Genomic DNA, 27,761 nt, shown 5'->3' with positions numbered 1-27,761 from the left:
GCAGCTTCTTCATGCAGAGAACAACAGCCGCATAGAAATTGGGCAAAGCTGAGCTTCAGAGCGGCACGCCAGAAAACAAAACGGGGAAGAGCGCAGCGCGAAGAGAGAAGGGGAAGTAATAAAACAGAACACACAAAACACACCATCAGCCGGGGTGCGCGTGTGCGGAGAAATAGGCGGTGAAATACGGGGAAAAGAAGAGGAGGAAGATACAAAATACAATGTGAGGCGGAGATCCTCGACGATGTTCGGTGTGCACGCACAGTCCCACTGCTGCATTACTCAAAAAAGAAAGACAAAATAACACACAAAAGAACGGAAGCTTGAAAGAAAAACAGAAATGGATCTCTATCGGCATTTTTCACTCCTTTCTGTTGCTTCGTTCAGCAAAACACCGTTTTTAAGTCTTGCAATACTCTTCTCTTCAATGCACTGAGAGGCGAGCGTTATATAAATAACACACACACACACACACGCACACTCACACGGACACAGTCGGCAAGAAGACGAATACTAGTCGGCGGCGGTGAAGCGCACAGCAGGTGGGGAATCCCAACTGCCGTTTACTTCGAAATGAGATGTTTCTAGAGGTACTGTAGCGAGGAAAGGGAGAAGAAGAAAACAGCAGGCGACCATCTTCGTGGTGTGACACATCAATAGTCGCCCATTTTTCTGCGCTTTTCGACGCACCCAACCTGGTTTCATAGACCAGCTACCGCCCTCATCATTTGCAACGGCCAGCCGCAGCTCGCCTTCTCCTTTCATTCCTTCTCTCATTCTTCTTCTTTTCAGTTACTACAGTCTAGCTTCTTTCTTTGGTATCCGTCAACGAAATTTAAGAGGGGGCCGTGACATAGATCCATATTTGAGCTTTTTCCTCTACGAAATAGATTTATATAGCTAGCTATATAAATTAAAACAAAAGAACAAATATATAAATAAGATAGAGGCTGATCGGGTGAAGCCAGAGAGTTTGTGCCCTCTCTGTTCTCGTGCTCTACTGCGAGGCGGAAAGCGAGGAAAGCACACGTGTGCGCACGCACGCAAGCGAGAACATGCATCGGACTTTGTATTTGTCACCGGAGGAGGGACGTGCTTGAGCACGCAGACAAGGATCACAACTGGCGTTCCTGTGTGTGCGTGTCAGCCTTCATGAAAAGAGAGAAAAAGAGAGCCAAATACGACAGAAGAACTCAAAAAAAAAACCTTTTTACTCATCGTCCTTGAGAGCTTCGTTCTTGGCGCGGGCCTCCTCTTCGGCCTCCTTGCGCTCCTGAATGCGCTTGCGGGCGGCGGCACGCTTCTCCTGGCGGCTCGTCAGCTCCGCGGCAGGCCAGATGGCGAAGCACATCACCCCAGAGAAGAAGACGGCGGCAACGCCGGCCATCACGAGCAGACCCGCCACGCAGCCCTTACTGCACTTCTGATGACGCACGTTCTCGTCCGTGAAGGTGCCGGGGGCCTGCGCCTCGACCACGTTCACAAAAGACACGGCCGCCACAAGGAAAGCCGCGATGAGGGTGTTAATGGAAGGCATGATTGCTTGCTTGGGTGTGTATATATTTGTAGAAGGGATGCGCAAACTCGGTAATGACTCTGCTTCAACGTATTTCCTTGACCGCAAACTTCGTGGAGAATACAGGGGGAAAGAGAGAAGAGATGAAAACGGACGAGAAGAAAGGCTTTTTCTTTCTCTCTCTTAATTGTGTAAGAGTGGAGAGAGTGCGGTGTTCGGTGATGTTAGAACCTGCCGACGTGGCGACCATGCAGGGAGAAGTGCGTGCGGGGTGGGGTAAAAGGCGGTGCGAGTGATGCAGAAAAGGCACAAGGAAATACTCGGGGGTTTTGACAGTTGAAGAGAGAGAGGAGAGGAGAGGAGGAACTGTGAGCGTTTCGGCACCCATACACACACACATATATATATATATATATACATCTGTCCTCCGTTGAATTGCTATGGACAAGGTGTATTGCATCTCTCTCTCTGAGTGTGTTTCTGTGCCGCTTGAGAGAGGTTTCTTCCCTTAAACCTAGGTGAAGGCAACGACTGGCAAGCAACAACACCAAAATCGAAACGGGAAGGCCGCCATATCTCCTCTTCTTCTTCTTCTTTTCTTTACTCTCAGGTGTTCAAAATGGAGTTTACCACGACTAACAAATGTGGAGAACGGAAGGAAGGAAAAAGAGAAGCCCTACTGCCAAAGAAACATGAGATCGAACAGTGGTAGCACGTACCACGCCACAGTAACCACCACAGCACGAAAGCTGAGAGTTGCGGAAGAGCCAGCGGCGCGGTAGCACAACAGCTTGCCACAACACAACCGACAAGTTCATTCAAAAAAAAACAGATTCTAAAAATAAAATAAAACAATTATCTAAAACAAAACTAGCGTCTATCTTCTGATGAAAGTTTTCTTTGTCGCTTTTGATTGAGTTACAAATTCTATCCATCATGCTGAGGAAAAGGGTTTGGGGCGAGCACAAAACCAAACAGCCGATGCATGAGCAGAGGCACAGGGGCTTCCCCCCCCCTCCCTCCCTCCCTCCAGCCCTACTCACCCTCTCGAATGACACGCTGCAGTTCATTGCAGATGTCCTGCCATTCCTTATTTTCACGCTTGAGAGTCTTGTAGAAGGCGCGGCACTTCTTCACCTTCGCCTCCGCCTCCGCCAGCTTCTGCGTCTGCTCCGCCTCCGTGCGCTGCTGCAACGCGCACAGCTCCGTGCTTTTGGCACGCAGCTGAAAGATGTCCTCATCAATGCGTGCCAGCTCCTCGCGCAGCTGCCAAAACTCGCGTTGGTAGGCTTCCCGCCGCTCCTGCGCGACCTGGCGACGGTGCGCCTCAGCCCCGGTGAAGGTGATGGCCACATGCACCGCGCCATCCGCCAGTGCATCGCGGGTGGACCGAAACGGGGACCAAAGACCTGTGGTTGTGGTGGCGACGGGGGTGGGGCTGAGCGCGAGCCCGTTCGGCGAGGTATGGATATCCGTTGACAAGCGCACACGTGTGTCGAGAACAAGTGGAGCAGAGGCCGCGGCCGCCGTCGCCGCCGCCCCAACGACACCCGGTGTGAGGAAAGTGGGAGCACCTTGGCGATGCCGCCCTTGATGGTCTCTGCGTCCGGGCTGCACTCGAGGGGACGCGGGCTGGGAGGAGGTGCGGGGGTGCCGTGGGGAGGGTGGCGCCATCGCACTTACGCGAGCACTCATGGTGGAGCTGCGCGTTGTCGCAGAGGAGCCCGCCGTGCCCGAAACACGCGGGGTGCCTCCACTGCACCGCAGCGAAGACGGGCCAATGGGCGCGATGCGTGACGGTCGTGATGTGGCCGAGTTGCCCTTCATGTGCAGCACTGCCGTTGCGGCACCCTCGTCTTCTCCCTCCCCTGCCGCTTCCGTCGTGCCTGTACCGTGCATCATGGTAGTCTGGCTGTTGTTCTTGCGACGCGCTAGCCGTAGCAGCTGCTGTGAGGGAGCATGGGTGTAGAGCTGCAGGGCCTCGCACGCTTTGTGGCTCAAACGAGGAGGAGCTGCATCCCCGTTCTGGTTTGGGTCAGCGAGAGAGGCACCCGGTGCGGAGTGGCGAGGAGCTTGGCCAGTTGTCGTGGTGCTGCGGCGCCCAGACCCGGCAGACGACCTGCGACGTGCCAATCGCGCACTGCGGGGTTTTGCACTGTCTTCCCGAGCTGTTACGTCTCCGCTGCCGTGCGTGCGCCGGTGGTGATGGCGCTGCTGCTGCGATGGAAGCACGCCACTACGCCTGGCCACTTCCTCGCCGAGTTCCTCCACCGGCGCGTCGCACACCACGTGCAACGTGCGACGGTACACCGCACAGGCTGGCGGGTCCCCGGCGGGACGCAGCGATGCTGTCACTTTCGTTTCCTCCATGCGCAGCACGGACGCACCGCGGCTGGATGCGTCATCGTCGTAGCGGCCGATGTCCTCCTCACGGCCCGCACTGTAGGCACTAAAGCGGCTACGACTGCGTTGGCTGCCACCACGCCGACGGGGACCCAACCACCGCCGTCGGCCCGCAGCCGTCGCCTCGTCCATCAGCTGCCACAGTGCCGCATCATCTGGCATCTCCGGCTCTGCCTCCTCCCACTCTAGCGTCATCTCCTTCACTCCCAACTCGCCCAGTTCCCGCGCCAGTGAAGTTTGCCGCTGCTTCAGTGCCACCATCTTCCGCTGAAGCGCCGGTGCGACGTGCAATCGGAAGACTTCGCGCAGCCGTGACGTCAGGTCGCGTCGCTGCTGCCGTGCGGCGGCGATGGTGGCCGCGTAGTCTCGCTGGATCTGTTGCTGCTCATCATCCAGGTGCTGGCTGACGGCGGCGACACGCGGGTAGGCGTAGACGAGGGTGGGCAGCAGCAGCGCGACAGACATAGGCCGGCGCAGCAGCGGAGAGGTAGAGGGAGGGGTACTTCCAGCGCTGGAGCGGCGAGCTCCGCCGCTACCGCCATTGCTACCACGACTGCGCCGGCCATGCTCGGGAGACGAAAGAAAAATCTGACGCGTCGTGCGATCGGACGAGTCCGTCGTGGAAAGGGGGTCCGCCTCGTCCAACAGCAGCAACGCCTCCTTCACCTCCTCTGTGCGTGACGGCTGGGGAGGGGTGGTGGGAGACAGCAGCGACTCGTGCGGAGTCCCTTCCATCTTCTCTCCTTCCGCACCATTCACTGTGTCGGACTTGCCAGAAAGTCCGTACTCCACCATGAGGCGTGTCCGCAGATCTTCCTCTTCTCCATCGGTGGCCAGCTCACGCGCGCGCAGCTGCACCTCTTCCTCCAACTCCCACGAGGTGCGCGACAAGCGGTCCAAATTGGCCAGAAAGGTCGACAAAGGCTTTGAGTTGAGATGCGCCTCCGTTGCGCCACCAAAGAAGCTGAAGAAGCCGTTGTTGCCGTCATTCAACCGCCGGTTCAGCGCGCTGTACGTCGGCCGTGCTCGGCGAGACGGCCCTGGTCGGCTGTGGCGCGTAGTAGGCGTGTTCTCACTCGGATGATGGACCCGGTTACAGCAGGATAGGGTGGGAGGGGGAGAGGGCAGCTGAATGCACACCTTGGCGAGCCCGTCCACTTCCATGAGAAGCTCCTCCAGGAAATCGTCCATAATGTCGCAGGTGTTGAGGGAGGCGAGCGAACTCACAGAGGAGGCGGAGGGGGAGCGCTGGTGCTCTTGCTGTTCCTGGTCTGGCGCTGCTGCTGCTGCCGCTGCTGCTGCTGCTGCCGTCTTTTCCGTTTGCCTCTTTGCTGCGTCGGCTGCTGGGCTGTTGGGGGCGGGTGGGGTCGGCGGGAGGGGCTTTGTGATGGGCGGCAGCACGGCGCCCCGCCCCCCGGACGGCGGAGGACCCAAGAGCACCAGCCGCGCCCCCGGGTGCAGGGATACCGTGGCGAGAAGGGCGTGCTCGTCCGTCCATTCCGGGTGCTTTGCCTCCGCCGCGGAAGAGACGGATACCGCAGCGCCGCCTTCTGCTCGTGCGGACACCGAAGTTGATTTCCCCGTCGAGGACGCGTGGAGCAGGTCGAGTTGCTGTCGCAGCCGCTTCAGCGCAAGAAGCTGACTCCGCGCCACACTCAGTCGATTCTCCTTGTCCACGAGCATGTCGTGGAGCAACTGGAGTTCCTCTTGGGTGTGCTGGCGGTCCCGCAGTCGGCGTATTTCCTTCCGCGCCATCGCAGCGCGTGCCTTGTGGCTCTCCGTGTGCTGTGCCAGCTCCTGGTGCTTCTCTTTCAGCGTCTTCAGCTCCGTTTGACGGGCTTCAATGACGGCGTCGAACCGTGCCATCAGCTGATCTACAGTGGAGAGACGTGCGCGTACATTTCCCATGCGATGGGTCAGCTGCTCCTGTTCCAGCTGCTGCTGCGACATGTGCGAGGTGGTGTGGAAATTGCGAAGAGGATCTTCCTCTGTGGGTCTCCGCGGCGCTGGTTCGTCGAGGGGCCCATCAAAGCCCATCTCCTCCTTCTCCAAGGCAACCACCACCTCTTTCCCATTGAGGGTGGAGGGGAGAGGCGGCGGTGGTGGTGCGGCGAGAACGGCGGCGACCACCTCCTGCACCGAAAGACGTTGCAGGTCTCCATTGGTCAAGAAGTCATCCAAGACATTCACGCGACAGCGGTCCGCGGCTGAGCTGCTTGCGGGGACCTCGTCTGTTTCCGCACGCGACGCGTTAAGCGCGACAGCTGGTGAAGGGGTGGAGGAGGCCGTCGCTGCTGGTGGGCACCGTGGGGTGAAGCTGAAGGGCGTGAAAGGCGTCTCCTCCGCCAGCGAATGCGCCCAGCGATGCATGGACGGGGAGAGGGAGGGCGAGGCCGACGTCCTCCGACGCGCTCGTTCCCTTCCCCCTTCTCCACCAATTGCAGCAGCAGACCCACCGCCGTTGCGCGCAGGTGTCTTGTTGTTCGCCTCCTCCGTGCACTCTTCCTCTGCTGCGGCTTCCGGGTCGGGGTCTGCCGGATAGTAGTAGTAGTCGAGGGCAAACTCACACTCCGCGTAGGCGGCAGAGGGTGGCGAGGAGGATGAGGTGACCGAATCCCTTCTACCGCCGTCCTTTTCTTTCCCTTCTGCGCTCTCACCTACAAATTCAGTCGGAGTGCGAATGCTCATACTTCGCGCTGTTGTCGTTGTGTGGCGCATCGATGGGTCCGCAGACGATACGGCGCGAGGAGCATCCTGCGTGGCCATTTCCTCTTCTACGAGGTCGCTGTCGTCGACCAACACAATTTGCCCACGACTGTCACTGCGGCAGCGGTCCACCGTATCCGCGTTCACCAACACCGCCAGGTCATCCGCCGCCACCGGTGCAGGCGCGGGCGCGCGTCGAGACGGCTGCGGACGCTGGTAGAACTCGTGTGGGCGGGGAGCCACACGCATCTCTTGCGGTTCATCGTCGTCGTCTTCGTCGTCCGCCCGGCGGGCGTATTCTCCTTCACGCAGGTCGATGCAGTCGTGTGGGTCGGGCCCGATGACGCGTGCGCGACGTGCGGCGGAGGCGCTGCTGCTGCCTGTACACCGCTGCTGCTGTTGTTGGTCTTTATTCTTGTGCAGGGGCCGAGACGAGGGAGTCGACGCAGACGAGGAGGCGGGAACTTCCTCTTCTTCAAGGGAGATGCTGTCCCCGTCGCTGCGCTGCGGTGACATTCGCGCCTCCCACCCCGTACCTGGATCGGGTATGTTAAACAGGGACACGGAGCGGCGTTTCTGCCGTAGCAGCGGCGCAACGTTGGTAGGGCGTACGGCCAGCGGGCCGCCATTTGGTCTGGTGCTGGTGCTGCTGTGCCGTGACCGACTAGCTCTCTCCTCTTCTTCTACTGCTTCTTCTTCTTCCGCGACCTTTTCCTTTTGTGCATGAGTTGCGGTCGTGAACGTGCGACGTTCGATGCATTGCATAACGGGAGGGTTGGAGTTCAACGGCGAGGGTGTGTGGCGGTGCGACGTGGAGGAGGTGGTGGTGGGGACATCTTCACCCGACGCCTGTGAGTTGTGGATGTGCGAGGGGGGCACGACAACACGGGCCGTCACGGGCGGCGACGGCGACGGCTCCATCTTGATGCGGATATGAATAGAGAAACACCGATAGAGCGCAAATGAAAGATATATGGCTCGTCTAGAGGTGGGAAACAGAGCAAAGGCGCGCTGCCTGAGCAAGAGGATCCTAAAAAGGAAAGAGGGATTTCGCCGCTCTAAGGAGTACGAAATGAAAAATATCTAAATAACAATAATAATAATAAACTGCTTTAAAGAAGGGGGGGGGGTATCGAATATGTGCATCTATTGGTGTGACCAGATGATGCGTCACGAGTGCAAACAGAAAGCGATAAAAGGTCTAATGTATAAATGCGTTTGAAAAGGTTTTTCTCAAGCGTCGAAACTCGCATAAACGCCACTTTCTGTGGCAACGTACAACTTCGAAGGCCTTTTTTTATTAACCAACTGCGCGCGGTGACCTCGAGGCACGCGGCTACCTCTCTCGCTGCATTTCAGAGCAGGAAATGAACGAGTTGTAAAATGAAAGAACGGGGAAGAGAGGTGAAAACGACATGAAAAGTGCGTTGATAAATACCACACACGTACGCCGGAGACGCGCCACCGCTTTAGAACTATATATACATATATATTTAAACCACTTCATTTGTCAAATCCAAGGCTTTGCGCTGCAGAGTAAGAGCGTCTCCATATGTTTGAACGCGGCTGCCGGTTCAGCAGAAAAGAAGAATGGATCTGCATTACTGCCTCCGCTCCGTCTCGCACTGCACCAAAGCAAATCCTCCACCGAACCGCCCGTACGTCGCTGACTGGCACCTACATAGATCGGTGGTGAAGAAACAAGAACCAGAAGCAGAAGGGGGCTTTTCAATTTCTCTTCGATTTTGGTGCTTTCATTACATCCAGTTCTTACCGAACACGTACCGGAAAAAAAAAAGTTTTCTTTTTACATCTGTACTTACACGTACACGACGAACAGAGGTACAGCAAACACCAACAACAAGGGAGACCTCTTTTCATATCCTGTCAAACGCTCTACGCCATTCACTTCTTCACCTCCGGCTTGTCTAGTTCAGCGTCTTGGATGATGATCAGCATGTACTTGCTGTCGGGTGCTACGATGATCTCGTCCTTCTTGGAGCGCAGCCGGATCAGCTGCAGCTCGTTGTTGCTATCAATCTCCTGCAGCACACTTTTCGCCTTCATGGCCAGCGACTGAAAGAGCGCAGCGTACTGCACCGCCAACTCACGCGAGGCTTCGGTGAAGCTATGGCGGATGGCGATGCCTTCGTTATTGAGAATCAGAAAACCGCGCACGCCGCGGTGCGACGTGATGCGCTTGACGAGCTCCTCAATATCCGGTCCGGTTCCCACAGCTGCCATTGTGTGTGTGTGTGTGTGTGTGTGATCCTTCTTGATGTTTTTTAAATGTATATTGCGTACGCTATGAAAGCGGTATAAATATCGCACCGGGACCTAAAAGACGTATTTCTTCTTCTTCGCTGGTGAGATCTATTTGAGCAGACGAGATGTACCAATAAAGACACAGAGAGAGGTGGACAGAAAGACGGAATAGCGTGGATTTACCGAGAAGGCAGCCATCGTACGATTACAAAGGAGAAGCTTCAACTTCCATACACACACAAACGATTTCTTGCCTCAATACAAACCGTTATCGAGAACGGCGGTGAGCACGCCTTGATTGGCAGAGATTAGAGGGTTGTACAACACGACACAGTTATGTGCCGGCACCTTTGGTCTGCCACCCCCCCGCCCCCCACACCCCATCCGTTTGGTATTTCCTGTTTCATATTTCGAGTTTTTTTCTTCTTCTATTGACTTATTTAGTAACAAGTTTTTATCGAACAGTATCTGCAATGACAAGGAGCCTTACTCCTCCTCCCCCCAAAAAGAAAACGGGGGCGTAAAAACACAATTAGGAAACCAAAGCGGAAGTGGGGCAGTGAAACGGAGAGGTGCCTGCGCCGACGGCCAAATCGGCAGTTGCGCGTCTTTCAGTTTTTATCTTTGCTTTGAGTGCTTTTCCCCCCTTCCGCGCCATCTCCTTTTTGAAAGCGCCCGAATCGTCGCCCTCCTTCTTGATTCCTTCTGTAAGGTGGGACGCAACGCAACGACAGAGAGAGAGAGAACTACCAGCTCGAACTCAGAAGAATAAAAAAAAGCCTCAGCGCCGTCACCACCTCGAAGACGTTTACTTCCTCTTAAGGAAGGAACGCAACACGCAAAATAAATAAAAGAAAGAGTAGAGAAACAAACAGATAACGCTCCTCGGTAAAGAGCAAGAGAGAGAGAGATCGGTAGTAGTACGTGTGACATGAAACCAAGCGTGCGGCTCCATCGATCGCCAGAGTATGTGTGTATATATGTATATGTAGATGTCACCCTTTCCTTCGGCACTCCTTATCAGCACACGGACCAGCTTTACGAGAGAGAGTCGCAACCGTGCTGCTCCAGAAACTGAACATCACTGCCCAGTTTGGTGAACTCAAACAGCAGCGTAAAGACCACGCCGTCCATCACGGCAACGGAGATGTTTGCCGGGGCGCCCTTGAAGAACCCACGGAGCCCCTCCTTCCGGACGAGGTCGTTGGCGACGTGGTAAACGCGACGGAAGGGCAACGACGTCTTCCAGCTGCGGTGGTGCGGCGACGCCGATGCTGACGCTGACGCTGCTGCCCCTGCTGCCCCTTCCGCGTTCGCCCGTTGCGCGGACTCTGTCCAGAAATGCGGCGGCAGCGACTGCTGACGTGTTTGGATCACCGCAATCGGGTTGAAGACAAGTGTGGTGCACACACTCGCAGCGACGCCAGCAAGCGCATTCAGCAGCGGATTATCCGTCGGAGACAAGAGCCAGTTTTGCTGCCAAAATGAGGCGGGAGGTGCCAGCGGGGCTGCGCCGTCACTCGTTGTTGCTGCTCCTGCGGCGGTCCTTTCCAGGTGTTCCTGTTCCCACCGGGACAGCGTCGGCGCTGCGACGGTGTAGATCGCCTCCTTCGATTTCGTGTAGATGCCCCACCAGCATCCACTGGATGGGATGCGCAGCAACCCCGCACTCAGACCTTGATACAATCCGCAGAAGCCCCGTCGGATGCGGTAAAGGCGGCTGATCGAATTAGCCGGAGCAGGAGTCGCCTGCGTCGCACCTGCCCCAGCGGCTGCGGAGGCGGGGGGCGTGCCGTGCTGATACAAACCCCACACCGCGATCAGCGTGCGCGGGATCGTCATGTAGCGGTTCGATGCGGCCATGCTGTAGCCAGCCGTCATCTGCCTGTTGCATACAATCACCAGCGGAGAGACGAGAAGAAGGGCGACGAGGTCACCGCACATCGCGCCGACGGCGGCAGACGAGCTGCTGGTAGCAAAAGTAGAAGGTGCCTCACTCTTCAGCTCTTGGGTACTGGAGGAGGAGGTGGAAGAGGACCGTGCACCATCTGTGTGAGAGGTACTATTTCCACTGCCAGACGATGTGGAGCTTGTCACGTACTCCTTTATCGCCTCCAGCGTGAACAAATAACTCGTTTCCCCAGCCAGGTTGCACAGAAGCGCCGCGCCCACACCGCGGTAAAGTCCACGAGCTCCCCCCTTGCCAAAGTCGTACTGACCCTTTGAACAGGCAGGGCCGTAGGCGGATGTGCGACCTCCGCGGTAGGCGGCCTTCATCAAACCCCACACGGTGGGCGGGGAGCTCTCTCGTGTCACTCGCTTACGACTAATGGCGAGCTGAATGGGATGGAAGAGCAGCGTGCGGGCGGCGATGTTGGCCGAAAGGAGTCCGAACCACGTCGGGGCGTGCAGGTCGGAGAAGTTGCGGGTGACAGCGTTCGTTGAAAGGCTGGCGGAGACGGGGAGCGTGGGGGAAGCCGCGATGGGCGTGTCGCTCGCCAAGGGGGGAGAGGCGGCAGCAGCAGCAGCAGCAGCAGCAGCAGCGCCGGTGGTGGGAGAAGAGTGTGCCTCCATGCCAAGAAGGACAATAGAAGACGAAGCGCCAAACAACAACGGCAAGAAGGAAAGGCGATGCAGTTCTCGGCGTCTTCTGTTTTCGTTCGCTGCTCCGTATGCCTTCCTTAATGGAGGATGCTTTCGAGGACGTCAGCGTGTCGGCGAGAACAACTGTATCTGCTAGTCCTAATGCTCTGACCGACTTCCTGTGTCTTGCCGCTCAAAGTCGGATGCGAAAAGTTAGAGTCGTGGAAACAAAGAATGAGGCTTCTGTGCGTGCCGGTTCGCCTTCATTTCATTATCCCAAAAAGACTTAAATGAGCCACACACCCACACACCTGCAGAGATACGTGTGGACGCTTCAGAAGGTCAGCCTTCTCGAAAAAGCAACAACAATAATAATAATAACGCACACGACACGACAAAGAGAGTTTAGGGGGAAGAAGAACACGGCGTGCACTGGCAATGGAAGTGACACAACCGAGTTATGTAGCACGAAACACTGCGGTCGCTTATTCCCGATTGTGCAACAGCTTTATGACGCACCGCTCCACAAAGGCTAGAGCCCGAAGTCTGTTCCGTAGTCGGCGTGAGAGTGATGACAAACGGGTGTATAGAGGTGTGTGTATGTGAGTGAGTGCAATAATGGAAAGGGAACACCCGAAGAAGATGGGAAAAAAAGGAAGAGACGGTGTGGAGAAAGAACTTCTGTGGGAGGAAAACAACAAGGTTTATTCGATGGAGGATGTGATGAGTTAGACCCGATTTACGATCGGACCTCAAGTAACAATAATAATAGAACAACAGCGTAATGAGACACCCACGCGATCGAAAGCGACCGTTCACCCGTGTGAGCCGTTTGAGAAGGAAAACCACACGCACACGCACACAAAGAGAGCCCTTGTTGCTCACCTTTTCACCGCGTGAGTGTGTACGCTGTACTGCGAGAGAACAGAGGAGGATGAGAATCCGTAAAATGAAAAGGAAAGGGGAAACAGGACGGTCGAAGAGCGGAGAACCTCGAGCCGGGCGTGGTACCGCGACGTCGCCGGTTGCTCCCTGTCGTGTCCAGTTCCATACACACTCCTGTATTCGTTTGTGTCAAGGCACCCCCCCTCCCCGCGGTTGAGAGTAGAAGTTGCTGAGGGGAAAGGCACAATCGCATCGGATTCAATGGAGAATAAAAGCGGCCAGAGGGTTTCTTCTTGCGTGGCCTTGCCTTTAAACTGTCTTCCTTAAAAGATGTTCTTCCTCCTTTCTCCTTTTTGGCATCCCCAGTGGAATGCGATGTATGTGCCAAGAGGGACTACTTAACACAGCCAAGTCCCGGTGCTCAGCGGCGACGTGTGTGCCGTGGAGGGTGAGAGCGGGAGTGAGCCGGAGAGACACAAAGATAGAAAAAAAGGGGCTTTAAACCAAAAAGCGCACCGCGTCCTGCCGTCGGTTTACTTCCTTGGCAGCCTATCGCGGGCAGTTGCGTCTTCACTGAACACCTTTCTCTTTTTATCTTATCAAGCAAAGAGAGAACAGAACAAAGAAAACAATGATGTTCGCCGCGGACCTACACCTGCATATGTATTTCTACATAGATACTTATTTCCCCCTTTACTTATCGTGTTGATACTCTTCTTGTTTCGCGCCCCTCGCTTCACGGGTCGCGCTACGCCGGGGATGGCAACGCCGTCGTGTTCTCCAGCACCGTACCATCTGGAATGACGTATACCTTCTCCGCGTCGGGGTTTTCGATCTTCACCTCGCCCTTCAGCACATTCTTCGCACCGAACTGCACGAGACCCTTCACGCCGACACGCTTGCAGTGCACCATGGACGGCACCCCACGCTCCACCAGCTTCGAGAAACCCTTCATGAGTTTGTAGTGCTTGCTGTCGAGGTCCACCACCGGGGGGCGGCCGTTGCAGTGCTCATCCAGCACCAAGCGCGAGTCCGGCGTGATCACGTACGCGTCCGAGCGCAGGGCGAGCAGGTCAGCGCAGGTCTTCACCGGGGCGAAGCGGCTGCGCGGTACGACGATGGCCGAGGCGTGGTCGAACATCGCGATCGCTGCCCCCATGGCCGTCTCGAGCTGAAACACCTTCGGCGACTTGGAATCGGACGGATCAACCGTCTTTTCATTGCGGATCACTGGCAGGGGCAGAGTGCCGCCGTGCTGCTCCATCGTCTCCATCAACGCCGGCAGGCTGATCCACAGGTTGTTCGTGTTAAAGAAGGAGTACTTGCGGATGTCCTGGAAGCTCTCCATATCCTCCTCCGGGCACTGCGCTGACTCCCGCAGCAGCAGCACCATCTTCTCCGTCGCCGGCGCGCCATCCTTGCCGGGCGTCTTCTTCGTTTGGAGAGCCAGGTGGCCGCCCTTCTTGTCGCTCTCGGTGCGCTGGCACACCTCCATCAGGAAGTCCACCGCGTTGTTCTCCATGTAGGCGAGAATGCGGCTGTCCAGGGTCGCGCCGAGGTTGTCGCCGTTGCTGACGAAGAGGTAGCGGTAGCCCTGCCGGAGCAGCTCCCGCAGCTTGCCGCTGCCGTAGAGCGCGGTGTAGAGGTCGCCGTGACCCGGCGGGGCCCACTCGCAGGACGGGTCCGTCGGCCAGGTAGCCGGCTCCAGCGTGTCTTGCAAAACCTTCGGCACTTGGTTCTGCATCAACTCCACCTCCGCGTCGAAGGCGTCGTACAGCCACGGGTAGTGCTGCTTCATGAAGGCCTTGGTGCTCGCCGAGGTGCTGAAGCTGTCCATCAGCATGAAGCGCAAACGGCTGCTGCAGTTCTTGCGGAGGTACTCCATCTGCATCGCTGTGAAGTCCAGGAAGGTCTTGCCGTCCTTCACCTCCAGCAGCGTCTTGGCGTCGTGCAGACCCATGCCGGTGCCCAAACCACCGTTCAGCTTCAGCACGACGGTGCTTTCCAAGATGGCGTTCTCGCACTGCACGGTCAACTCGTCGAGCGAGTCCAGTTTCTCGACCGGCTTGATCGCGGAGTCGGGGATGGAGCCGGTGGCGCCGGAGCTGAGCATCTCGTGCTGACGCAGGAAGGTGCGGATGCACGCCTCGTTGACCTTCTCTGCCTGCATCTTTGTCACGCACGCCTGGGCTGCGGCGCTGAGAGACTTCATGTCGATATCTTTTCCAGACATGTCAATCTTTTTTGGGTTTTGGGGTAAAATGAATGTCTTTTGTTAGGCTTTATGAATACGGGGGAGGCAGAAGGAAAAAAAGGAAAAGGAAACGAAAAATACGGTGGGTGTCAACGAAGGTGAGTTTTACTCAGTATGTTCACAGAGAGACCCCACCCCAGTGTGAATGCAGAAGGAAGAGAGAACGGAGGAAGATGTCTTTTTTGCTTCGGTTTTACGCGTGAATAGATGTGCATATATGTGGTCAGTGAGAGAGCGTGTGTGTCAACAAAACCAATAGCAATGAAAGCAATCGCGATAACTACGGCAACGCTATACGTGTTTGCTGGTTCAATTTTGAGCCGCTGTAAAACAACAACAACTGTCCGTCACTGCGCCCGGCCACAGAAATAACACAGGCAGAACGCACTGTCGAAATGATAAAGAAAAACACACACACAAGGGGAGTTTGACGATGCACCGATTGGTGAAGAGAAGAGTCGTGAACCCGTTTAGGAGTTGCGGATGTGGTGGAGAGTACAGTATGTAATCTGTAGAATGTAGAGTAGTCGTTGGATTCACGAAACACGCGCCAACAAGAGCTCATATATAGAAATAAAGAGGAGAAAAGACATGCAAAAGATGGGGGAGAGATAAAACAAGAAAGTCAAAGCAGTCAGCTTCGTTATTGTAGAATCACAGGCCGTTATACTGGTGATCCGTGAGGTGCTGCGTGTCGCGAACGCTGTGCGGACCAGCAGGTTTGCCGCAGCCACACCACCGCATTGCAAGAGCAGCGAAGTACGTTTTTTCCTCTTCTCTTTTTCTCTTGTAGAGCACGTCGAGTAAGAGAGACCGTTCAGCAGTGGACTGCAACAGCCCCTCCCCAAGGTAGAATATATATGCTGCACTGATAGTGAATTTACGCAAGAAGTCCTTTATGGTAAATTAATCGAGTTTAAAGAAAGCAACAACAACGGAGAAACAGACGAAAAAGCAAACGAGACAGCAGCAACGCACGCATCGAGAGCAGCGAGGGACACATATTGCCTACGTTGACACCTTCGTTATTTATTCCCCTCGTCTTCTGCAAAGCACGGCATCACGGTAGAAGAAAGAGAGAAGGAAAAACAACAACAGCAATCTATTACCCGGCCGAGGTCGAGAGCATTCGCGCTCACATTGTGAGATGGGCAAACATGCGCTGCAGCGCGTCCTCGTCCACATCCTCTACCTCGTCTTCCACATCTTCCCAATCCGCGTCCTCCTCGTTCACCCCAGCCGCCGTTCGCACCGCACGCACGTTGTCACGCTCGTCGATCAGCCGCTTCAGCTCCACCTCTACGTTCTGCAGCTCCGAGGCCTGCTTCACTTGCTGCTCCTGCTTGAGTTGGCGGATGTACTTCGCGAGTTCCCGCCGCTCCGTCTTGGCCGAGTCGCCGCGGCGAATGCGGTCTTTGCGCGCTTCGAGGTCACGTAGGTGCTCCTTCAGCACCATCCGCTCCACCACCTGCTGCTTCATCAGCCGGCTCTTCGTTTTCTGCAGGGACTCCACTTCAGAAAAGCTCTTCTGCTGCCTCTTTGCTACTCCGTTGACGACACGCACGCGGGTCGGTGCGAGTCGTGTCTTGGTGGTGTGCTTGCCGGCACCGGTGCGCAGCCCACTGACGGCTGCAGCGGCGCTCGCAAGCGGGGACGACTTCTTCGCCATCTTCATCTTTTTCTTCCGCCCCGTGCGGTGGCTCTTCGCAACGCGCCGGTTGGCCATGATTACCTGTGCCTTGTGTTTTGTGCTTCTCTTCGGGTTGCTCACGGAGAGATGTGAGGAAAGACAGAGCAGACGAAGAAAGAAACACATCGAGCAGATGATACGTACATACAGGGAGAGAGATGAGCCATGGACTGCGGAAAGATTGTTTCCATTGACACACGCAGACAGCGAGAAACCGGTGCGACAAGCTCACGACGCCCTTAACGCACGCAAGAGAACCCAGTCAGCACTGCGAAGGTGATGCGCGTAGCACGCCGCGAGTGATGAGAGTAACGAAGAGGCAACCACGCACACACAGAGGGAGGGAGAAGGTCTCTTTCTTCTTGTTCTCGTTACCATTTTCGCATCGCGAGTTCCGACGGAACAGAGAACACAGAAAGCGAAAACCCGCGTAAAAGTTCCGCTTCTACGAAGTACGTACATCACAGATCCGCCACGCAGCGACGATACAAATGTGTGGCAGAACAACACATCAAGAAGAAAGGAAGAAAAACAAATAATGGCACATGCGGAGAGAAACACGAGGTGGCTATGGTACAGAAAAGAAACGCACACCCACACTTCCCATCCTGCTCCCCCCCCCAATTTCGACATCAGCAACAGGAAGGGAGCAATCGAGGTCACGCCGTAAGCCCAAAAGACCGCGTTGGTGCTTGCCGCTCCGACAGCGAAGGCAGTCGCGTCGTGGATGCAGGAGGCAAAAAGGGCGAGGCCGACGGTATGGCTTTCGCTGTGGGCGAGAGCGACCAGTTTGCGCTGCGGTTGGTGGCGCTACCCCGGCTGTCGGGCCGCTTGCCATCCGTAAAAGGCAGCTCCACCCGCCCCAGGCAGCGCTCGTCCGCGTTACGCGCCAGCTGAGACGTCGCCGTGGTGGAGGGGAACGGGGGCGGAGATGAAGAGGGGGAGGGGTGGGCAGGGGGAACGTACGTGGCGGCGTGACAGCGGCGCGGCGGCGGCGTGGGTGCGCGTGGCGGAAAGGTGGCCGCCGCCGTTGTCAGCGGATGCGCACCGCGACTTCCCGCCGCGTTGGCGGCGTCTGCAGGCAGAAAGGCAGACGAGAAGGAGGAGGAGGACTTGGAGGACGCCCACGAGTCCACCCGCCGCAGCGGGGAGGAGGCGGAGACAGGTGTAGAGGGCTGCTGGTCGGCCACATCGTCACAAGCACATGACGGCATCGCTGCGTTCGCCGCCCCTTCGTCTTCGATGCCGTCCACCAGAGGCGAAAGGGCTAATGAGTCGACGCGGTCCGCAGCGCCCTTGTTCGGCGTGGTAATTCTTTCCTCTTCCCCCTCCTCTTCCTCATCGGAAAAGACGCACATCTGCGATGACCGCGATGACAGCGAACCGGCAGGGCCCACCCCACCGTGGCTCGGTGCTGCTGCTGCTGCTGCCATCGAGCATGGCTTTTGAAAAGGCAGGAAGGACGAAGGCAACGACTGAGGGGCGACGGTGTTGCGGCGATCGGCCCGGATCGGAGGAGGAGCAGCCACTAGCAACGAGCTCATCCCTTCCGACCCTTTCGAGGTCACCGCGGACGTCTTTGTGGGCGTTCCGGACACCGTCACGCGGACCAGGTCCGGCACACGCAACGGGGAGTGCGACGGTGTACCGGGAGAGCTGCCGCCGTTGCGAAAGGATGGCCGGTGCAGATTTGAGCCTGGACCGCGTGTAGTGACCGGTGTGAGGGTGCGCAGCAGCGGCAACGGTGGGCCGCGCGGGCGACGCTTCGGGCACGGCAGCGCCGTCTTGCTCTTCACGTCGACGCGGGTGTAGCTGTCGCTCGGGGCCCGACTGATGGAGACGCTGTTCGTCAGCGGCGGCGGCGGCGCGAGCACGGCGGAGGGCACCGACTGCGTCGCCGAAGTGGCGGCGCTGCTGCGGAAGGACGGCGTCATGCGGACCCGAATGCCACCACCACCAGCAGCACGTCGCTGCGCGGGCGACGGTACTTGTCCCGTGGACGTCGCGATGCTGCTGGGCACCTCGTCCAGGACGATCGGGGCGTGCACTGCGCTGTCGAGGTGGGAGTTGATCGCACTGCCCTCCTCCGGTAAAGGCGGCGAGCCCGGCGTGGCGGCGTAGAGGTGCTGCCCGTAAGAGAGTCGGGGGCTGGTCAGGGACTTAGTGTCGCTCGGTCCGTAGGTGGTGCGGTGTTTGTAGGAGGTCCACTCCTGGTAGAGGCGGTGCTCGTTCAGCTCTGCCTCGATCCACGGATTGGGGGCACGGCGCATCAGCTGCACCAAGTTGGCGTGGCGCTGTCCCGCAGCGGGGTTCAACATGGGGCGGCTCAGACACGACAGCGGCATTGACTCGTACAAGGCAATAATGTGGCAGCGGGCGGCCCGCTCGGCGGCGAAGAGGCGGACTGCCTGCCGCATCGAGGACGTGGAGGACATGGCGAGCAGGAGGGGGGCAAAGAGAAGCGGCAGCTGCTGCGCCACGATGTACGCCACGGCTTGGTTGACGAGGGAGGGTGTGTGCAGCACCGCCTCCTGCTCGGCGAGCAGCTTTCGCTCTAACTCCACCCGTTCGGCCGATTCAATGCGAATGATGAGTTGAAGGAAGGCATCGACGACGTCGTTGTCCGTGACGGTGGCAGCAGGTAACAGTTCCAAGGCCTGGTCCGACTGGTCACCCGAATCCGCCGATGAAGCCGCGGACGCCAACGCCCCGGTGAGAGCGGCGTGTTCTGTATCGCTCTCTTCATTTTTGTGTACTGCTGCGGCGGGTGCGGCGGGCGAGCTGTCGTCCACGTGAAGCTCAGCCGACCCAGGCAAAAGGGCAGACACGGTGAAGAAGCTCATATGTGGGTCTGGATTCTTTCGCGTGCGTCGCGTCGTGTCCAAGTACGCGTACGACTCGAGCTGCGAGAAGCCCCTCAGCTGTTGACGCAGCGCGTTGAGTCTTGTACCCGCACCCACGCCTTGTCCACCACTACCACTATTTGCGTTGTTGCTCCTGTTTCCTTTCATCGCACAGGTTGGTTTGAGGTGAAACAGGTCCTCATTGCCGGAGGCCGCCGCTGCGGCGGGGTTGAGCACCACACCGGTGCGTGCGGCAACCCCCGAGACCCAGTCGCATGTAGAGACGCACGGCCGGGTGCCCAGCGTTGCGGCGGCACCGTCCACCAAGCCGCCCCACTCCATTTGCTCCGCGCGCAGCACTTGAAGGCAGCCCTGAATGCACTGCCCAATCAGGACCACTCGTTCATCTCGCTGCAGTCGCAAGCGAAAGAGCATCTTCTGCGCCTCCAACCGTCGCACGGCGCGCAGTACGACATCGAGGGCCTTGTTGTATTGCATCCGCGCATACAAGAACTGGTGGAAGGAGCGCACAACCTGCCCGCGGAAGACGCGCTGGAGCAGCAGCGCACTCACCTCCTTTGTCTTGCGCAGCCGCCGCAGGTGCAGCCGCACCCACGGCACCAGAAGCTGGACGGCGTTGCTCTCTCGTATGCGCCGTCTCTGCTGACGACGACGCCAGGCGCACTGAATGAGAAACGCAGCGCGCGGGGCGTCCACGTCTTCGTAGCGGTGTCGCGCCCGGCAGGTCACCGCCGCCTTCCTGAACTGCGCACAGGCGAGCAGGATGAAGGCGGCGCGCACAAACGCCGTGACGGGGCTGCCGGCGAGGTTGCCGGTGCTCCTGCCGCTGCGACGCGAGCTGACGCTGCGACGAAGGCCGTTGCTACCGCTACTGCCCGCCGACCCAGTTCGTCCACTCGAGCCTCGCTGGGCACCGTCACTGACGCTGCTGCGGCGACCGCGCAGGCTGGACGGCACGCGTCGGATCGTCTGCTTTCGCTTCGGGGCACGCACACCAACTTGAATACGGTTGCGAAAAGACCGCGCCAGTTCTTGCTGCCGGGTCGACGCCTCTGTACCGTGGCCCGACGACAGGGACGCAGAGGACGGATGCTCTTTAATTATGAGCGACGACTCGAGCTGCGGAGTCGCGTCGGGGTCCACAATCGTCGGGGTGGGGGTGGAGCGCTGCGATTTTGTTTGCTCGTTCGTCAACAAGCCACTGCCCGCACCGCTCTCCGATGCCTTCAATGAGGGTGGTGTATTTGGCGACTGAAAAGGGCCATCGCCGCTCGCACTTCCTTTACGAGCCGCGCCACCGGCCTCCGCTGGCGAGGATGGCGACGCCCCTTTCTTGTCTCCTCCGACGTTGGACCTGCTGGGTTGAATGTTGGACTCCAGCGAGAGCGGTGGAGGTGCGGGACCCGCGCCACCCCACCCGCCCCGTTTTGCTCCGGGACTCGAATCGTGACGTTGCAGGTCTGCGCCGAGCTCCTTTTGGACGTTCCCCTCGCCGTTTGGGTCGGAGTCGGAGGTCGGCGGACACAGCGCCAACGGCTCCGCTCCGTCGAGGCTCACGTGCGAGGAGGGGAAGAAGCTGCCGCGGTGAGCTGACGGCGCGTTGTCGTCGTCGTCGTGGCTGCCGTCTTTCGACTCGGAGCTGCTGCTCTGGCGAAGAGAGGCGACGCTGCTCTCGCGAATGCTGAAGTTGCTGTCAGTCGTGCTGCTGCGTCCCCGTCTGCCTCTCTTATGCCAGATGTTTGCATCCAAGAAAAGACTGATGGACTCATTCCCGGTGGGGGAGAAGAGTTTCTGCGGGGCGACGGGCACCATGGGGAGCGGTGGCGGTGCCGCTTGACGGCCTCGACTGCCAACACCAAGGTTTAACTGCGCCGGCGGCGGCGGTGGGGGCGGAGGCTGCTCATCAAACGTTGAGGTGACCGTCGACACAATCGAGGTCGAGTAGAAGGACCGCTCATTGGGGCTTTCCGCGTCGTCGTCGCTATCACGCCACTGCCGGAGCGTGAGGCCGCTGCGACCTGTAGTGCCCGCACTCACGACGGGTGTGGGTGAGGGTTCAGTCGGGCTCCAGTTCGAGGCGAGGTTCCACGACCCGTGGCGGCCCTCGCTGCCGCTGCTACCGCCGGCGGAGCGCGTGCTATTGTCGAAAGGGGGCGGCGTGGGCGGCAGACGACCCCCCGCCGGTGACGGCGACTTCACCGTGGAGGTCAGCGGCGGCGGCACCGGCGGCGTCAGCGGGACGGCGACGGTGTCCGTCGTGGCGAAGAGCGTCTTGGCCGTCACAGACAATTGCGTCGAGGCACCGCCGGAGGAACGGCGGTGCACCTGCGACGGCGGTGGCGGTTGTGGCTTCCCCTGCCCACGCCGCGCGCTTGCGTCCGTCACGCCTGCGTCGGGGTGGCCGGTGGAGGAGGAGGAGGCGGAGGTCTGCCGCGGTCGCAAGTTTCCGCCGTGCGGCAACTTCAGCGGGGACGTAGCAGAGCCGCGTGTTCGCATCCGCTGGGCGTGCGGGGCACCTGTGACGAAGTCGTCCCCCGCGACGGCGACCAAGCCGCCGCTGCCACCGCTGCCGGAGTGCCGCTGGTCGCTGCCGCGGCGGTTTGCGGGGATCAGAGGGCCGCCCGGGATGGCGCCCGCGACAGCCGTGGTGCCGCTGTTGGACCAACTCGCACTGCGCCCGTCGAAGTGCAGTGCGGTGAAGCCCGCGTGCGGCGACGAGAGGGAGGCGGAGATCGGTGTCAGGTAGAGCTGGGTGAGGCTGCAGTGTATTTCGTTGATGGGAGAGAGCATCGTGACGGACGACGGGGGTGGGGCGGGGGAGAGGCGAATGGAGCCGGAGCTTCCTCCGTTGCCGCTGTTGCGCTTCGGTGCTGTTGTCGTAGCCACCGTCCCGCCCACCACGGCGTCTTTGCTCGGCTCGGGAGGCGACGGCGCAGGTTCGACCGGCGCGTTCTCGCTCGGTGCATCGGCCGGCTGCGTGACCGTAGCGCTTTCTTTGCGAGGCTTTTTATCTTCGCCACGTGGGGGTGGCGCGCTGGGCGGGGACGATGGCGCTGGCCCAACCGTCGCGGTTTCGGCGGCGGCGGTGGTGGTGGCGGGCTGCTGCTGCGTGGACTGCTTCCGCCGCGTCTTCTTTGCGGTGAGGGAGGAGGAGTTCCGTTTTGCTGCCACTATTTTTGGGCTGCTCATCTTGCGAGCTGCGGTGACCTCGCCTTTAAGGGAGTTTCGCTCTTTTGACGGCGGCGGCGCCGCGGTGCTCCGTCGGCGAGCACTCCGCATCCTTCTCGGACAGATCACCTGGAGGTGTATGCGTGTGGTGTGTATACAGCGTGAGTGGCGGATGCAGAAGAAGTCGATGGACAGCGAGACGAGCACCGGCAAAGCGAAGCGACGTGTTCTGAGAGGAAATATATATATATGATGATGAACACGGGCGAAGAGTCAAAATCCAAAAGAGCTGCGCTCAAAGATCAGTACAATGTAAAGAACACGGTACGTTGTATACATGAAATAGTAAAAATTCTCACACTGCGAGGTTTGGTAATGCTGTGCGAGTAGCGGGTGGGGGGCCTGAAAGAGAAGAAGAAGAAAGACTTCAATACAAAAACGGGGTATGTACATGTAAAACACACACCGTTCACGGAGACGTTAGGACGGCCCACGTGCTAAAGCGCCGCAGATGTGCGTGCGTGTGTGTGTGTGTTCTCAGCTGCAGCATTCAGCAACGTGAAAAGCGAGACGGAAGACGCATGCACAATCAACGCAGCAGCACCAGGGCAACATACATAAAATCATTGTAGAAAAGGAGAAGAGGCGAGCAGAGAAGTAAGAAGAAAGGGAGAAGGGAAGCACGCAGATGAAATGATAAAGCAGATCACTGAAAAAGTCTACCGACAGAAACACAAAGTTTGAAGTGCCGATATACATATATTATGTGAGAGAGTTGATCCGAAATGATAGGCCTTGAATCAGAATAAATCTTCAAATGCGTTCACCCTTTCGTGGATTCCCTTCGCTGTTTTGATTGTAAGAGATAAAAAGGAAACACACACAACACACACAGACGTGTGTGCGCCATGACGTGCGTACACCAATTAAAAGGCGGAGAGCCGATGTACAACATAATAATAATAATAGAGAAGAAATACACACATAAAGGCCGACTTTTTATCGTGAGAGGGACAGGACAAGTGGAGAATTGCTAGTTGGGATAAGAGGGGGAATCAAAAACCACAACGCGGGTCGATTCGCACGTCCGTGTCCCAACTCGCAACGTTCCTCCCATTCTAAAAAAACCAGCAACGTCAGCCTATTCCACTCACACACATCTGTTTAGAAAACAAACAAACAAACTCTCTACGCTACGTCCAGGGGAGGTGATTTGCAAAAAGAATGCCACCTATGATGCTCCACAGAATACTCCACATCAACATCAGCTGGCTGAGAAAGCTCGTTGGTCGCTCTGCCAGCTGCGCACCCAGCAAATAGTACAGCGCAGGGCTTGCCATGACAAAGCGGTTCGTTACCTGCACGTGCATCGCTGCGAGGGCCAAGGCGAGCAGGGCGAGCAGGTGCACTACGTTGGAGGAGCGAATCCACGGTAGCGCCGCCGCACAGAAGCGTGACCCAAACGATGTGACGTTGGCGCTGCGGGCGTTTGGCGCCGTCGCCCCCGCACGGGCCTCCCACGCGGGACTGAGGTACCAGGTGTGGGTGCACATGGCGACCAGCACGGCCACCGGCAAGGCCAACACCACGTTCGGCAGGTTTGTGAAGGTGTAGGCGGACAGGAAGCTTACGTTCCAGTACCTTTTCTGCAGCGTTGGGTAGAACTCCAAAAAGGCGAGGCCCGTCTGCGGCTGCTCAGACGCCCCCCTCGCGTGCGTCACAAAGCGGTGATAGCCGAGGTAGTTGATGGCCAGGTAAGGAAGGAACAGCACGACGCACTCCAGAAGGATCACGAGCGCGCGCAGAGGGTGCGGGAGGCGCCGCTGCGGACACGAGAGGGCACGACAGACGACTGCCTTCCTTGCGCGTGGTGTGGATGTGTTTGGCGGTGACCGCGCAGATGAACGTTGCGCCTGCTCTGCCACCTGCGAGGAGGTCTGACCAGGCAGGTCCTCGTTGGCTGGAGCTGTTGCTGCGGACAAAATCGCTTTGGCGCGCTGACCAGTCAGGGTGGTCCTGCACTGTGCTGCGTATAGCTCTGGCAGAATAAGCTGCACCACGACGGGGAAAGCAAGGAAGCCCGCATACGTGAAGGCGTTGGAGCGAAGGGTCGCAGCTAGCGTGAAGAGCAACAATGCCGCAGTCTCTGCAGGGGTGATCAAGACTTGCTTCCACACAACGGTGGGCCAGTTTCGAGAGCCCCCGGTCAGATCGCTCAGCACGTCGTCGAGCGAGGCAGGGCCCACGACGACGGCGTCCTCGTCTTCCGGTCTTCGTGTGGCGCTCGTGGTGGCGGAGGTAGTCGAGGGCCAGCCAGCCATTCGTTCCTGCACTGCCCACGGCAGCGGCTCATACCAGGCAAGGCAGTACACACCTAACATAGTGGTGAGGGCAAACAGGCTCTCTGTGTACACCGCCACTGTGAAGACCATGGAGGGGGTGAAGATCCACAGTAGCGCCGCCGCGCCAATGACGCGACGGCGGCGGCGCAGCTCGGTGCGGACCGCCTTCGTGGTGGTCGGGAGCGTCGCCTGCGGGTCTGCGGCGTCCAGAGACGTCCCGGTCAGACCGTGCAGCAGCCGGTAGCGAATAGCTGCCTCGGTGACGCGGGTGACAGAGGAAGACGAGGAGGCGCGTGACCGTCGCCGCCACCGACACGTATGGAGCACCGCCTCAGGGCCCAAGAAGGTTAAGATGGCGAGTCGTCGCAGCAGCACCCCGGCGAGGCAGGAGGCCACCACGTTGACGACACACACATACAGCGCTACAGGTGCCAGCTTGTGCAGCATCGGAACAGCCGTCTGCGTCACGTACGCCACGCCGCGGATGAGAGCCGGCAGACCGGGGAAAAACACAAGTTGGTTTTCGTAGAGGTAGCCGTAGTGCGCGATGAAGAACATGTGCACACCGTCCCACTGCCGCACCATGGCAAAGCGCGCATCGTCGTAGAGCTCCTCGCCCGTGTCGAAGATAAATGATCTGCCGGGGGCGCGAAAGAGCAGCGGCGCCGCGGTGCGACTAAACCACATTAACAACAGCAGTGACAACCGTGTCAGCGCAATCCAGCCGAAGAGGGCCGCGTCCGTGCAGCTGCCGAGGTAGTCCAGAAGGTTGAAAGGCGAACCACTGTACACCTCCAGAGTGGTCGCTGCCAGCCGACGTGCGAGGCCGCCCACGGCGCGCAGCGGTCCCGCGGAACTCATGACAAACGGTAAAGATGACGAAGTAGTCGATGAGTGAGATTCACACATGTACAAGCGACAGCAGCAGCAGCAGCAGCCACAAACAACAGAAGAGAAGTCAGTAAGTCAACGCAGCACAAACGGACGCGGTGAACGCGTCCTAGGCAAAAATGGTAAAGCCGTACCGTGATGCAACACGGCTAAGTAATTATATAATGTACGTGAAGGCGGTCCAGATGTACTCTGAAGGCTTCTCTCTCTCTAATGGAGGGGGGAGGGCGGTGACACATGTAGTGGAAGGCAGGGAGGCACGCGCCTGGTGGAATGCGGAAAAAAAAACCGAAGGAATTACAGAGATGGGAGAAACGACAAAAAGACGTCGTTGAAGAGATCAGGCAGGAAGGAGCGATGTGCAGCGGCGCCTCGCTTGTAGAACCAACTGCACGTTCATGAAATAAGAATCAGTGTTTGTCCGTAGACGAGTGAGAGCAGTCGATAACAGAGAGTGCAATTTCGTGTTGCTCCTTCTTATGGCGCTTAAATATGTGACGAGGATTGCAATTCCCCCCCCCCCAGCTACAATAACAACAACAAAAAAGACCCCTTCGCTTCGCAAGTGTGCCAACGAGGCGTTTAAAACAGAAGCGAAAAGCATGTTGGTGCGCGTCTTCCTTCCTTTTTCTGCTGTGCCGCCGTCAACGTATGCTTCGCCACGAGTGAGAGGAGCGCGCTCAGCCCCAGTCCTCCCCTTTCCCCCGTTCGTCATCGTGCTTCATCACGCTTTTTTCGTGAGAGTGGTGGTGGACGTACTCCATCATCCACTGCGCACGCGGACTGCCGCACTGTGGACAGCACGTTGGGTCATCCTGCCGCGCCTGCTGACGACGTCCAACGCTCGCAAGACGCTTGCGCCGCCACGGCCCGCGCTGCAGCTGCCTGTCCGCCGCCAGCTGCGCCTGTGCCTTTTCGTACTCAATCCCGCTCTGCTCCACCTCGCCCCCCCACAAGGTGCGTGGACGGGCGGCGTAGACGTGGAAGCAGCGGAGGCAGCGCACCAGCTGCGGTGCACTGCTCTTCACCAGCTCGTTCTTGACAACCGCGTTGTGCAGGAGGACGGCGTCTTCGGCGGCGCGATGCAACAGGGATCGACTTGGGTCGGCGTGGGCGAGCGTCTTTAGGGCGCTAACCGGGGCGAGAGGAACGGCCACGGTGGGGCTTACCTCCTGCACCGTTGGCAGCCGCCCTTGATGGGCCTGACGGAAGGCCTTGCGTTCTGCGTGATAGACACGAGGGTCTTTCTTTAATTTCACGTTGTGGTGCTGCCGGGCGTGCGTGAAGGCATCCCGCAAGGCACGCTGCTGCGCGTGCAGCTGGAGAGACGCGACTGCCGACACCGACGATGGTGCAGCATCGCTCGTGGCGCGACAGTGGCGTGCGGCAGAGTTGCGAGCGTTGACTTCCGTTCGTTGTTGCGCCGAGAGGAGCTGCGACGAGGTCACATAGGGGCTGGCCGCGTTTTCGTGTGCGCTGCTGTGCTGAGGAGACGCAACGACGGTATCGAGGCTTTCGGCGGTTGTGTTACGCTCTTGGGCCGCACTTGTACCATCGCTGCTGCCGATGCTGCCTCCCGCGTCTTGCAGCTGCTCCAGAAGGGATGTGCGCAGAAGAAGGGGGCGTGACTTTTTGAGCTGCCTCGCGGGCTGCGCAGCAACGCCAGCGGTGCCTCGAGAGTGGGAGAAGGTGTCAACGCGGCTACGATGCCGCTGGTGTGCATCGGTTCCACAATTTCTGGAGACGTAGAACGCACCTGAGGTGTGCAGCGGGGAGGCACGCCCGAGTTGTATCGACCGTGCCGAGCTCATCAGTTGATGATGTCGGCAAAGCACGGGAGAGCTGCCGACATGGTGGAGCATCGACTCTCGCGTGTGTGCGTCTCCACTTTTGTGGGAGTATCAGTGAGAAGGAACTAAGAAATACAGTGATGGGCAGAGACCGCAGTACCTGACACGGCGCACTGCGCTACCACCATTACCAGGTCCCATTAAAAAAACAAAACGGAGGGCAGACCAAGCAATCTAGCGAGCAATAACAGAGAAGGGAGGTTCAGCCAAACAAAGGAGGCGTGAGTACGAGAGAGCCCGGCGGCAGAGAAAACACCGACTCGGCTAACACACGCGCCCACAAACATCAGCAGCATTGTTTTTCTTTCTTTCGTTGTGGTGATGAGGAACAAAAGCACATGAAA

At 58.3% G+C, this 27,761-nt stretch overlaps 9 protein-coding genes across 9 annotated transcripts; all 9 read right to left on the bottom strand.

The window, feature by feature from the left end:
- Window positions 1-1,210: 1,210 nt before the first annotated feature.
- On the bottom strand, window positions 1,211-1,537 carry ABB37_06190 (hypothetical protein; the record flags this gene model as incomplete). Its single annotated transcript, XM_015804455.1, has 1 exon — window positions 1,211-1,537. One exon carries the CDS (start codon window positions 1,535-1,537, stop codon window positions 1,211-1,213), a length of 327 nt encoding a protein of 108 aa, XP_015657029.1.
- Window positions 1,538-2,551: 1,014 nt separating this feature from the next.
- ABB37_06189 (hypothetical protein) lies at window positions 2,552-7,546 on the bottom strand (the record flags this gene model as incomplete). The annotated part of the gene is made up of 1 exon (XM_015804454.1): window positions 2,552-7,546. The coding sequence occupies one exon, from the start codon at window positions 7,544-7,546 to the stop codon at window positions 2,552-2,554; it is 4,995 nt and encodes a 1,664-aa protein (XP_015657028.1).
- A 984-nt stretch (window positions 7,547-8,530) lies between these two features.
- On the bottom strand, window positions 8,531-8,869 carry ABB37_06188 (putative dynein light chain 2B cytoplasmic; the record flags this gene model as incomplete). The annotated part of the gene is made up of 1 exon (XM_015804453.1): window positions 8,531-8,869. The coding sequence occupies one exon, from the start codon at window positions 8,867-8,869 to the stop codon at window positions 8,531-8,533; it is 339 nt and encodes a 112-aa protein (XP_015657027.1).
- A 1,059-nt stretch (window positions 8,870-9,928) lies between these two features.
- ABB37_06187 (putative mitochondrial mitochondrial carrier protein (MCP14)) lies at window positions 9,929-11,464 on the bottom strand (the record flags this gene model as incomplete). The annotated part of the gene is made up of 1 exon (XM_015804452.1): window positions 9,929-11,464. The coding sequence occupies one exon, from the start codon at window positions 11,462-11,464 to the stop codon at window positions 9,929-9,931; it is 1,536 nt and encodes a 511-aa protein (XP_015657026.1).
- A 1,642-nt stretch (window positions 11,465-13,106) lies between these two features.
- Window positions 13,107-14,591, bottom strand: ABB37_06186 (UDP-glucose pyrophosphorylase; the record flags this gene model as incomplete). Its single annotated transcript, XM_015804451.1, has 1 exon — window positions 13,107-14,591. The coding sequence occupies one exon, from the start codon at window positions 14,589-14,591 to the stop codon at window positions 13,107-13,109; it is 1,485 nt and encodes a 494-aa protein (XP_015657025.1).
- Window positions 14,592-15,747: 1,156 nt separating this feature from the next.
- On the bottom strand, window positions 15,748-16,338 carry ABB37_06185 (hypothetical protein; the record flags this gene model as incomplete). Its single annotated transcript, XM_015804450.1, has 1 exon — window positions 15,748-16,338. The coding sequence occupies one exon, from the start codon at window positions 16,336-16,338 to the stop codon at window positions 15,748-15,750; it is 591 nt and encodes a 196-aa protein (XP_015657024.1).
- Window positions 16,339-16,961: 623 nt separating this feature from the next.
- On the bottom strand, window positions 16,962-22,445 carry ABB37_06184 (hypothetical protein; the record flags this gene model as incomplete). Its single annotated transcript, XM_015804449.1, has 1 exon — window positions 16,962-22,445. The coding sequence occupies one exon, from the start codon at window positions 22,443-22,445 to the stop codon at window positions 16,962-16,964; it is 5,484 nt and encodes a 1,827-aa protein (XP_015657023.1).
- Window positions 22,446-23,527: 1,082 nt separating this feature from the next.
- On the bottom strand, window positions 23,528-25,537 carry ABB37_06183 (putative mannosyltransferase-II; the record flags this gene model as incomplete). The annotated part of the gene is made up of 1 exon (XM_015804448.1): window positions 23,528-25,537. The coding sequence occupies one exon, from the start codon at window positions 25,535-25,537 to the stop codon at window positions 23,528-23,530; it is 2,010 nt and encodes a 669-aa protein (XP_015657022.1).
- A 710-nt stretch (window positions 25,538-26,247) lies between these two features.
- ABB37_06182 (hypothetical protein) lies at window positions 26,248-27,378 on the bottom strand (the record flags this gene model as incomplete). The annotated part of the gene is made up of 1 exon (XM_015804447.1): window positions 26,248-27,378. One exon carries the CDS (start codon window positions 27,376-27,378, stop codon window positions 26,248-26,250), a length of 1,131 nt encoding a protein of 376 aa, XP_015657021.1.
- Window positions 27,379-27,761: the final 383 nt, after the last annotated feature.

Source organism: Leptomonas pyrrhocoris, assembly GCF_001293395.1.
Source record: "Leptomonas pyrrhocoris isolate H10 chromosome Unknown, whole genome shotgun sequence".
Taxonomy (NCBI): Eukaryota; Euglenozoa; class Kinetoplastea; order Trypanosomatida; family Trypanosomatidae; genus Leptomonas; species Leptomonas pyrrhocoris.
Note: the sequence above shows the minus strand (reverse complement) of the source record. Positions and strands in the feature narration are given on the sequence as shown.